Source organism: Drosophila suzukii, chromosome 3 (genome assembly GCF_043229965.1).
Source record: "Drosophila suzukii chromosome 3, CBGP_Dsuzu_IsoJpt1.0, whole genome shotgun sequence".
NCBI lineage: Eukaryota > Metazoa > Arthropoda > Insecta > Diptera > Drosophilidae > Drosophila > Drosophila suzukii.
In genome coordinates this window covers 81,548,345-81,558,098 of record NC_092082.1, presented here as the reverse complement: position 1 = coordinate 81,558,098, position 9,754 = coordinate 81,548,345, and the positions used below count along the sequence as shown (strand labels likewise).

General features: G+C 49.6%; 4 protein-coding genes across 4 annotated transcripts; 2 read left to right on the top strand and 2 right to left on the bottom strand.

The window, feature by feature from the left end:
• The first annotated feature begins 558 nt into the window (after window positions 1-558).
• On the top strand, window positions 559-1,231 carry LOC108020161 (uncharacterized). Its single transcript, XM_017088263.4, has 2 exons — window positions 559-645; window positions 776-1,231. Exon 2 carries the CDS (start codon window positions 804-806, stop codon window positions 1,098-1,100), a length of 297 nt encoding a protein of 98 aa, XP_016943752.1. The 5' UTR covers window positions 559-645; window positions 776-803; the 3' UTR covers window positions 1,101-1,231.
• Hmu (adipocyte plasma membrane-associated protein hemomucin) lies at window positions 1,171-3,979 on the bottom strand. Its single transcript, XM_017088262.4, has 4 exons — window positions 3,744-3,979; window positions 3,465-3,670; window positions 3,107-3,407; window positions 1,171-2,711 (listed from the first exon to the last, which is right to left on the bottom strand). The coding sequence occupies exons 1-4, from the start codon at window positions 3,857-3,859 to the stop codon at window positions 1,634-1,636; spliced, it is 1,701 nt and encodes a 566-aa protein (XP_016943751.4). The 5' UTR covers window positions 3,860-3,979; the 3' UTR covers window positions 1,171-1,633.
• A 411-nt stretch (window positions 3,980-4,390) lies between these two features.
• Window positions 4,391-5,500, top strand: bigmax (helix-loop-helix-leucine zipper transcription factor bigmax). The gene is made up of 3 exons (XM_036817620.3): window positions 4,391-4,573; window positions 4,740-5,140; window positions 5,197-5,500. Exons 1-3 carry the CDS (start codon window positions 4,432-4,434, stop codon window positions 5,416-5,418), a joined length of 765 nt encoding a protein of 254 aa, XP_036673515.2. The 5' UTR covers window positions 4,391-4,431; the 3' UTR covers window positions 5,419-5,500.
• On the bottom strand, window positions 5,450-9,109 carry LOC108020146 (uncharacterized). The gene is made up of 3 exons (XM_017088246.4): window positions 8,978-9,109; window positions 6,853-8,925; window positions 5,450-6,795 (listed from the first exon to the last, which is right to left on the bottom strand). The coding sequence occupies exons 1-3, from the start codon at window positions 9,038-9,040 to the stop codon at window positions 5,566-5,568; spliced, it is 3,366 nt and encodes a 1,121-aa protein (XP_016943735.4). The 5' UTR covers window positions 9,041-9,109; the 3' UTR covers window positions 5,450-5,565.
• Window positions 9,110-9,754: the final 645 nt, after the last annotated feature.

Below are 9,754 nucleotides of genomic sequence, written 5' to 3'. Positions count from 1 at the left end.
TTTCATTAAAGATAGATAATATAATAGCTTTACTGGCAACTTGAAATATATATTGCTTAAGATTTTAGTTTTCAGTGCCTAAGTGCTCATATAAACTATACCATATTGATAGATTTTTTTCAGTGCCTAAGCGGTTTCAACCTGAGAGCTTCTTACCTAATTCTTTCTCCAAATGTTTGCGCTCGTTTTTTGTGCGAAATATATGGCAGTCTGTGTGTCGATGTGTTTGACTCTCGCTGGGAGCACTCCCCAGACCACGAAGGCTACACGTGACACATGGCCGGGCGTTCGGTCCTAAACACCACCCCCACAGCCCCAACCACCCGTGGGGTGCCACAAGATCAAGGCGATTCAGTTTTCCGCGGGCAGTGCAAATTTGTGGGCTTCATACATAGATAAAAACTGCTCGTTGCCCGGCAACGCTACGTATGTAGGAATGGGAATCGGATTCGGCCCTCGAACCAGACATTTCTAACGCTATCTATCCCCGAGCAGCGGACGGCGACGTCGACGTCGTCCGGCGGAATGGTATTTAAGTGGGAAATGATTCGGTATGACAAATCAGAAGTGAAATAACTCAGCAACAGCGAGCAACAGGCTGCCAATCGTTAATAAAAACGAGAGACAACCAAGAAATAGCACAAGGTAAGAGAAAAGGGAATTTCGATTCAGTCAAAAATGTGGGACAAAGACCTTGCCAAGAAATATTGTGAATTCATGGGCCGATCACGCACTGTCATCGTGGACTAACACCCGGTTCCGGTTTCGTTTTCAGCACCCCCAAAACCAAATCCATTGACGAAATGGCCACCGCATCAGCCCATCTGCCCATCCAGAAGCGCCAAGCCCACGAGCACAATGGCGAACCCAGCTGCCGGGGTCTGGACGAGATGAACCGCATGTTCAGGAACTACTGGGACCCAACGGCCTACTGGGTGTGCGAGAAGCAGGGCACGCCCGCTCGTCTCCAGCGCTGTCCCAAGTCGCAGCTGTACTCCGAGGAACTGGGCCGCTGCGTCCACTATGCCGACTGGGCCTGGACGGATCCCAAGGAGCCGTCAAGCCGAGCCAAGATCAGCCAATCGGTGTCCACCAACTAGTTATGTTAGCCAATGGCTAGTCCTAATTTAATGCTATTCTAAGACAACCAAACCTCATTACGCTTAGGTCTATTTTTACAAAATACCTTTATTTTTAATGAAAATAAGAAAAAATCAGTACAAAATCAAAAGTTGCTCGCGTTCAACAATTTAGTGGCATTGTTTACTTTAAACTTAGCTAGATGGAATGCACTTCCGGTTGGAAAAGGAAATGGAATGTTATAGTGATTAAGCAAAACCGAATTATATGCAAAATCTAAACATATAAAGCGCTGCCCTTAGAGGATCATCTGAGCTAGGCATCCCCGGCTAGTCAGAATTTAGCTACATTTCGACTAAAATTAACTGGCCTTTTTTAGCCTGAGTTTGGGGGCATGATAAATAAAAAAAGTTCTGGATATTCCCCAATAATAGTTGAGATGCTGGAGGGTAAAGATAATAAACAGAATGGGTTTTGACTACGTGAAGAAACTAATCTCGCGTCTGGGAATATCCCCGATAAACTTAGGAGGTTTACTGCTGTAGCTGCTATCTTAGAACTCCACGTTGACGCCCTGCTTGTTGATGACCTTGAGCTTCTCCTTCTTCGGGGGCTTGGTGTCCGAGGGAATCTCCTCCTCGACGGGCGCGGGTTTCTCAGGCACTATGCGCTTGGTGGTCGGTTTTGATGGCTTGGGAGTTGTAGTCATTTCTGGCTTGGGAGTTGTCGTAGTTGCTGGCTTAGGAGTAGTCGTAGGTGGCTTAGTTGTCGGCGGCTTCGTGGTGGTTGGCTTAGAAGTGGTTGTGGTGGTTGTAGTGGTGGTTGTGGTGGTGGTTGTTGGTTTCTTTGTAGTCGTCGTTGTCGTGGGTTTTGGTGTGGTCGTTGTCGTCGTGGGTTTTGGCGTGGTTGTAGTAGGCGCCGCCTTGGGCTTAGGAGTGGTTGTGCTGGGTGGCACACCGATAGACGCCTCCAAACCATCGCCTTCGACGCGAACATTGCGCACCTTGAGCGTGGGCTGCTTGGCCTTTGGCGACTTAACGCGTGCCAGGTACTGATTGGTGGGCGAGCCCAGGAAAAGGAAGTCCTGGAACTCCAGGACGTGCGAAACTGAAGAGGCCGACTTGTCAAAGCCGTGCAGGGAGCCAACAATGTTGCCGTTCCAGTCCACGCGCACCACCGTATTGCGCTTGGGCGCCAGCACACTGATGCTTTCCATGTGACCCACAAAATGGACGAATCGCTGCGAGAACTTGTTCGGGTAGACGCTGTTCAGGTAGCGGAAGGGCAGCTCGAACAGGGCCAGCACGCGTGCCAAGAACAGACGCACGCTGGGGAAGCGTGTGAACAGGGTGAAACCATTGGGATGTTCGCTGTCAGAGCTCACGACCAGCGGCACCCAGATGCCCTCGGCGTCGGGCGTCAGGTTGTCTGGCAAACCGGGCAGTCCATCAACGAAAACCTCGCTCTGGCCGGCCTTCACTCCCTTCAGGTGATACTTGGTCAGACGCAAGGCTCCCGTCTCGGCAACCACGATGAAGTCCTCGTTGGGGCTAAGAGCCAGGCCGTTGGCAAAGACCAGTTCGTCGAGCAGCACCTCGCTCACATTCTTCGCTCGGTCGTATTTGAAGAGACTGAAAGGGAGAAGAAAGCAGGGACCGTTAGAGTGACCATTAGACCCGATCGAGAAACCGGTTTTCCCTCGTCTTACAGTCGAACCTAGGCTAGACTCCCCAAGTTTTTAATTGTATATGTAAACAAGCTTATCTAACTTGGAAGGTAGTTAAAATAAATATTCATTAAAGATAATTGAGTGTTTACAATAAAACCCTCAGTGCTTCATAAGCTTTTCTAGATCAAAAGATGGAGTAATTCTGAATACCTTCAATTGACCTTGCAAAATCTGAAGATAAAGAAATTCAGACTAAAGAGGGTCTACTGTAGCCCTCTATACCTAATCGCCACCGCTTTCAAATCTGGCACTACTAGACAGTTAGAGAGGTTACGCTATAATTCACCATGAACTCACCGGCCCGAGGGGTTAGCAAAGCTGGCAAAGACGAGATCTTCGATGGTGAAGTCCGACGAGGAGTCCGTCCAGTAGATGTCGCCCTGTTTGCTGACCGTGAGGCCGTTGAAAATCTTGGCGGGACGGTTGATGGACTTGCCGGCGAGCTCCTGGGCGGGAGAGACCAGCAGGGTCTTCTTGTTGGTGCCCAGATCCACCTGCCAGAGGCCGTAGTAGGCGTCGGCGATGATGAGGTTGTTGCCCTGCGTATCAAAAGCCAGTCCCAAGGGACGACCGCACCGGGACTCCTCATAGATGTCCTCTAGAAAGGGGATTAAGATTATAGAAAGTACTCTCTTTTAGGGACTCTCATACCCACCGCAGGGCTGGCCGATCTTGGTGACATGCGTGACATGGCTGGCGGTTAGCTTGATGACCTCACCGCCATGGATGCCGGTGTAGATCTCGTTGTTGCGGGCTATCAGGCACTCAGGGCCGTAGACACGCCCCTCCAGCAGTCGTTCGGCGCCGTCCAGGTGAAAGTTCTGCTCCAGGGCACCCTTCAGGTCCTTGGGTGGGGTCACACTACAGGGGCGGGGGGATATCTCCAAGGATTAAGCCGCGTGAATTACGTCAATTGGAATGGGGAACTACTTACACATATTCCTTGAATGGAAAGGTGGTGCGCGGCGGCAGGCCGGGGATTAGGATGATGATGAGGAAGAAAATCATGAAGTTCATGATCCTCACGCGCAGCGCGTACAGCAGACCCATGATTAATTCCTAGTGCGTCCGCCGATCACAAATTATAGCCCAAAAACCTGCTTATTGTAAGCAATATCCCCGAAGAAAGCGACACGACGGCAAAGTTCAACCAGAAAAAAACGCAAAAGTCATCATCGGAGCCGGTATGACAGAAATATCGATATAACTATCGGTTGGATTTTGACTATGGCCATCTCTTACACTCTGCAACAGAAAATGTTTTAATGTTTTTTTAATTAACTCTAATATGTTTTTATAGATATAGAGGGGAAATAAGAGAGACAATCATATCATTTCAGTTTTAAAATATATGGTAAACTTAATTACTATCACTGCACAAAAATAGTAGATGGCTATATTTAAAATTAAAATACAAGTTTCAAAACGAATTATCTTCTCGACAAAAGTTATCTTGAGTTGGAAAAAGTTTTCCTTAAATTTAAATCTTTAAAAAATATTTCTTAAAACTATCGCAAAACGCTTTTAGTGTGACCTAAGTATAGCTTTTCGCGCTACCCCCGAACGGTCACTCCGTACGCTGGTGTTTTTGTTTTGGGAATTCCACAACGTCGCAGTTGACAATGAGCGATAATAATAGCTCGTCGGGCATCAAAGAGGACGTCTTTAGCATGGAGCACGACCAGGATCTGAGCAGCAAGCACTACTCGCGCTGCAGCAGTGCGGGCAGCACCCACACGCCGAACTCCTCGGCGCACAATTCAGGTAAGCGCACGCTGGTCAAGATCGGTCACGCTGACCAGAAGTGGGAGTTGGGGGCAGCTGATAAAGCACTGGCATTGAATTACTCGCTATCAGCAGCGTTTTATTACATTGTACTGTCTGTGCGACTGCGTCTCACGTTTCTGGTACTGTTCTGTTCAATCCGCAGACGACGACGACGATAGCGGCGATGCGCGCCACTCGACGGCGGCCAATTCCACGCTGAGCTACAAGGAGAGGCGGCGGGAGGCACACACACAGGCGGAGCAGAAGCGGCGGGACGCCATTAAGAAGGGATACGACAGCCTGCAGGAGCTGGTTCCACGCTGCCAGCCCAACGACTCCTCCGGCTACAAGCTTAGCAAGGCGCTGATCCTGCAGAAGTCCATTGAGTACATTGGCTACCTCAACCAGCAGAAGCTCAAGCAAGAGGACGAGGGATCGGCCCTGCAGAAAGAGGTGACGGCCCTGCGGATCATCAAGAATGGCTACGAGAACATGCTGCAACATCAGCAGGCGAATCCGGGCCCAGAGGAGGCACGCCTCACCGATGAGGCCAAGTTCCAAGTGGTCAGCAAATGTTTTATTCATTTCTAGATCTCTAGATAATAATTTCTCCCTTATAGTTCCAGGCCATCATGGAGGAAATGTTCGAGACATTCAAGCACATACCCATGGACAACTTCAAGCAGCTGACCACCGGCATCATACCCTGGCTGGAGGAGCACTGCAAGCCGCACATCCTGCGCAACATCCTCAGTCGCACCATGCAGCAAATGGCGCAAGAGGCCCTCGAGAAACAGCAGCTCCAGGCCATGGAACAGGAAACTGGCGAAGGCTTCAGCTGATCGAGCGGTTAGTCCGTCCTCTCATTTGTTATTTCGTTTACTGCGTACAAACATTAAATGCGTCATTTGAATAGTTGTAAAAGCGTTGACAAGGAAAGATTATTTTTTGGCTTAATGTTAGATTAGATAAAACTAAATTCGCTAATGTTAGTCGAGGGACTCGACCAGAGCCTCTTTATCCGCGCTACCCAGAAGCTTTAGCAGTTCCAAAAGCACGTTCCGTGTGTACGGCTTGAAACGACGCACTCGCTCCGTGACGTCTAGTGATGTGAGAAGCTCTGCAAAGAATTTCTCCAAACGCCCAGCACTCCAAACATGTCGAGCTTCATGTTGAAGTTTTAACACCCCCGATGTCAGGGTGTAGATCAGTCCCTCGTAGAAGTTCTCCTCCTCGAGATTTGCCGCCAATTTGGCGCTGGCCAGCAGCGCCGCCGGCAGATCGCAGCGGAACTCGTGCGATCGAACAAAACAGGTGGCAGCCAGTTGACGCACCTGATCACACTTGTGCCGCAGCAAGCGCCAGCTTAGTCGCCGGAATCTGAGCAGCAGGGGATTTGGCTCCTTGCCACCCGAGGTGCGCAAGTGCTCCACCTTGGATAGGAATGCAAGAAAGAGTATAATAGACGAGGTCACCTCCTGGCGGTCGCAGCACTCCAGCATGTGCTCGCATGCCTTGGGCAGCAGGCATCCCAATTCATCGTAGTCCAGTTCACTGGGTTCCCAAGCGGGACGCGTTTCAAACTCCGTGGCTTGTCGCTGGCCAACCAGTTTCCCCAAATTGGCGCCAAACAGCTGCAGTGCCGCATTCGAGATGGTCCACTCGGGATTGGTGATGTGCTCCATGGCCACCAACAGAATCTCATTGTAATACTTGCTCATCGCCGGCCTCAATTCGGTGTCGCGCACCAGAACGCACAAATAATGCAGAACCAAGGCTTCCAAGCGATCGTGATTGCTATCCAGGGAAACACTTTCCGCCGAACGATCTCCATTTAGCCTCTGTAAAATTTGCTGCACAGCACGATGAAGGAGCAGGCGCTGCCGCGGATTGTCGTTCTTCAGCACATGCAGGAACATAATGGCGAAGCCAGCACCACGACGTGTGGTGCTTACTTGGCGGCTCTCAGTCAGCAGTTTCCGCTCCAGGCAATCGTGCAGCATTTGGAAACCAGCATCACCGCTCTCCAAGCTGCTGGTGATGGCACGAGTTAGTCTGCCTATACTAAGGCCAGCGGCCTCGATGGCTCCTTTGTGCCGGCAAAGCGTCAAGACAGATACGTTGATGTCGAGGCAACGACGGAGTGCCTCTGAGTTTACTGTGTTGGCGTTAGTTTTTAGTAGGGAACACCCTATGCTGGTGGCCAGATCACAACAGCCCTACGAAAGGTTTAATAAGAATGTGTTTCTTTTGGACTAATAGTTATCTCCACCCACCTTCAAAGTCAGCCAGAAGCTCATTAGCAAGTACTTCCGACATGCTTCCTCCTCGCCAACGGACTTGAAGGAGCTCTCGCTGACCAGCAGCTGGAGACTCTCATCCATGTCCTGGAAACTAGCAGCAGTGGCTGCCTCTTCCTGTCGTCGGGCATTGGCCAAGTTGAGAAACTTTAAAATGCCGCCAAGTATGCGTTCCAGCAGTGGCAACAAGTCCTCCAGTGGGGAATCCACCGAAAGGCCAGCCTTGACCACCTCATCCAGTCCGCGAAGATAGCCAAAGAGATGTCCACCACTCTTGGCAGTTAGCAAGGGATCCTCGAAGAACGAATCCAGTTTGTCCGCAAGCCGTTTCAGGCATTCATCAAATATCTTTCTTCCAGACTCCTCCTTTGTAACTGCCAATTGCGCGTAAAGTGAAACCAGCGAGCATTCATCCACATCTGAGGTTAAGCACAAGTCCCCACAACGCTTCACGCACTTTTCAGTGTCCACATGGCCCATTTGAATCAGCAGGGAGACGGTCAGGTCCAATGCATCATCGAAACCTTGCGGATTGTTCAGCGTTTCAAAGAGCTGTTGCGCCATGTCCTTTGGCCGAAAGACTCCATGCTCCAGGAGGAATATTCCCATACGTTGATTCTGCTGGGGACTACACATTTTTGCATTCTTGGCTACGTGTTCGGCATATAGCGATCGATTAAGAATCTCCAGCAGCTTTAGGGCAAAGATCTTCGGTTGGTAAACCTCGCTATGGATGTCCCGTTCGATCAGATTCTGCAGATGCGAGAAGAATCGCTTGATGTTCTGCGCCAAGGCATCACCTCCAACGCCGCTGTCTGCCTTGAGCACCTTATGGAAATGCTTGGCCGTGTGGTTGATAATCGTGGGCATCTTGCCCAGCATCGTGTTCCGAAATTCCGAGCTCTCCAGACCACGATGTCGCTCTACGAAGGTGTGGAAAAAGTCCAGGCAGTCCTCGACGGCAAAGTTTCCCAGGTTGTCGACCATAAATCGAAACACCAACAGCTGGGCCTCCGTCTCCATTTGGCTGCAATTGGTCAGCAGCTCTGTGCTGATCTTGAAGAAGTGCAGCTTGGAGGCAGCATAAATCTCCTTGGCAAACATGCTGAAGATCAGGATTAGTCGCAGCTGATCGCCTGGAGATCTCACCTCCTCGGAGGAGGCCAGAAACTCCACTATCTGGGGATTGGCCTGTAGCACCTCGAACAACATGTCGCGCTGCTGGATGCGCAGGAACCACTGGGAGTGAAAGTTCTGGATCTCGGCCACAGTGCCGTTAAGAAGCAGCTCCACGCTGGCGGCGAGTAGAGCCGGAGAACGCTGGTTGCTCAGGCTTTTCACCGGATACTGGCTGGCCGCCCGTAGTCCTTTGTAGCTTAAGCTCAGCCTCAGTCCATTGAGGAACTCTTCTTCGCTTTGATTGGTGGCTGCTAGGAGATCCGGCAGTGGATGCGAGTTAAGGGCGCCGCTTAGGAGGTAGTATTTGTTGCGGTTTGTCCACGGCCAGAACTCCACAATCAGGCGAAAGTAGGAGAAGGCCCTTTCGCGCTGTTTGCAGCAGTGGTTGTATAGCGTCAGGGTCTCCTCGCGGGATCCCGTTTGCGTCTGACGCTGCAGGCAGTGGTAAAAGTGCTCCAAACGCAGGGGCAGGAGCTGCAGCTCGGGGAACTTCTTCACCAGCAGGTTGGTGGCCTTGAGCACGGCCATCAAACTGGGACTGTTCCGTCGCAGAGCTTCAATAATGGCAGTGGTGCACTTCTCCTCCAGCTGCACCGAATCCAAACGCTTCCAGTGGTCGGTGAGAAGCACAGACTGGAGCATCAAAAAGGCAGTGGGCTGCTCGCTGGTCAAACGCTGGGGGAGATCTTCAAAGTGCGAGTCCTGCAGCTCGTACTTGTGCACTATGTGGTAGTACACCCGGAAACTAATGTTTAGGGTGGCTTGGTTGGCGCCGCCGCACGTGTCCATCTGGGCCGCCTCATCCTCCTCCGCCCGAATTCTTTGGGCCAGCTGAAGGGCGGCGTCCTCGGGAAGTACATTTCCCAGGCTCTGGAAAACCAGGAATCGGTTAGATTTGAGTCAATAGGATCACCCAACGCACCTGCAGGTAGGACAGACAGTCGCTTGGACCTATTTTTGAACGTTTTTTGGGAGACTCCGACATGCCAATACCTCTCGCGAGAGCTCCACAACTTTTTTTCAAGTGTATGTATTAGGGATGTTATATATCGATATTTTTGAATAAGAATAAATATTTATAACGTGATATTTTCCCCTTGATATACCAAATGTCAGTATTTTTTATATATATTTTTGATATTTCCTTATTGGTCACACTGATCTGTAACGAATTAACAAGAAGTACAAGATGAGCGCGCCGCGAGATTTTGATTCGCAAATAATAAGTAATGCGGCAGTCTGCGAAATGAATCAAAACGAGCGCTCTCTAGTCAAATTATTGTCGCTCTTAAAAAAAACGCACCACGACGCTTAGTTCAAGTGTACAAAGGTTAATGCAATTGCATGTGCGCGTGAAATTTTATGTTTGTGAATTTCTTGATTGAAACAGTGAATTATTTTAATGCTGTTTCGAACCATTTTAGGTTGATTAGTGCAAACAGTTAGTTGAGTTAAAGTTGATATTTTTGAAAAAAATTATCATCGATACGAAATTTTTTGTATATTTTCACAACCCTTCTTTTTCAAGTGTATATATGTAAAAAGGGATGCCAACTCTTTTTCCAGACCACCAGGGCTGACTAATCGAACTGCGATGATTGCGCTATTATCGATAGGTTATCAAAACTTTGAAATAGGCAACCGTTACTTATTAATATTTTCAATATTTTAACTGAAAGTTTAAAGTTGTAAAGATTAG

What these genes read in the sequence shown, in the direction of transcription:
- LOC108020146 (XM_017088246.4), bottom strand. Translation starts at nt 9,040, where the DNA reads ATGTCGGAGTCTCCCAAAAAACGTTCAAAAATAGGTCCAAGCGACTGT. An exon ending in ACTGTCTGTCCTACCTGCAG is followed by an intron (nt 8,926 to 8,977) that starts GTGCGTTGGGTG and finishes CTGGTTTTCCAG; the next exon opens with AGCCTGGGAAATGTACTTCC. An exon ending in GCTTCTGGCTGACTTTGAAG is followed by an intron (nt 6,796 to 6,852) that starts GTGGGTGGAGAT and finishes AACCTTTCGTAG; the next exon opens with GGCTGTTGTGATCTGGCCAC.
- bigmax (XM_036817620.3), top strand. Translation starts at nt 4,432, where the DNA reads ATGAGCGATAATAATAGCTCGTCGGGCATCAAAGAGGACGTCTTTAGC. An exon ending in CTCCTCGGCGCACAATTCAG is followed by an intron (nt 4,574 to 4,739) that starts GTAAGCGCACGC and finishes TTCAATCCGCAG; the next exon opens with ACGACGACGACGATAGCGGC. An exon ending in ATGAGGCCAAGTTCCAAGTG is followed by an intron (nt 5,141 to 5,196) that starts GTCAGCAAATGT and finishes TCTCCCTTATAG; the next exon opens with TTCCAGGCCATCATGGAGGA.
- LOC108020161 (XM_017088263.4), top strand. Translation starts at nt 804, where the DNA reads ATGGCCACCGCATCAGCCCATCTGCCCATCCAGAAGCGCCAAGCCCAC.
- Hmu (XM_017088262.4), bottom strand. Translation starts at nt 3,859, where the DNA reads ATGGGTCTGCTGTACGCGCTGCGCGTGAGGATCATGAACTTCATGATT. An exon ending in TTTCCATTCAAGGAATATGT is followed by an intron (nt 3,671 to 3,743) that starts GTAAGTAGTTCC and finishes CCGCCCCTGTAG; the next exon opens with TGTGACCCCACCCAAGGACC. An exon ending in TTTGCTAACCCCTCGGGCCG is followed by an intron (nt 2,712 to 3,106) that starts GTGAGTTCATGG and finishes TCTCCCTTTCAG; the next exon opens with TCTCTTCAAATACGACCGAG.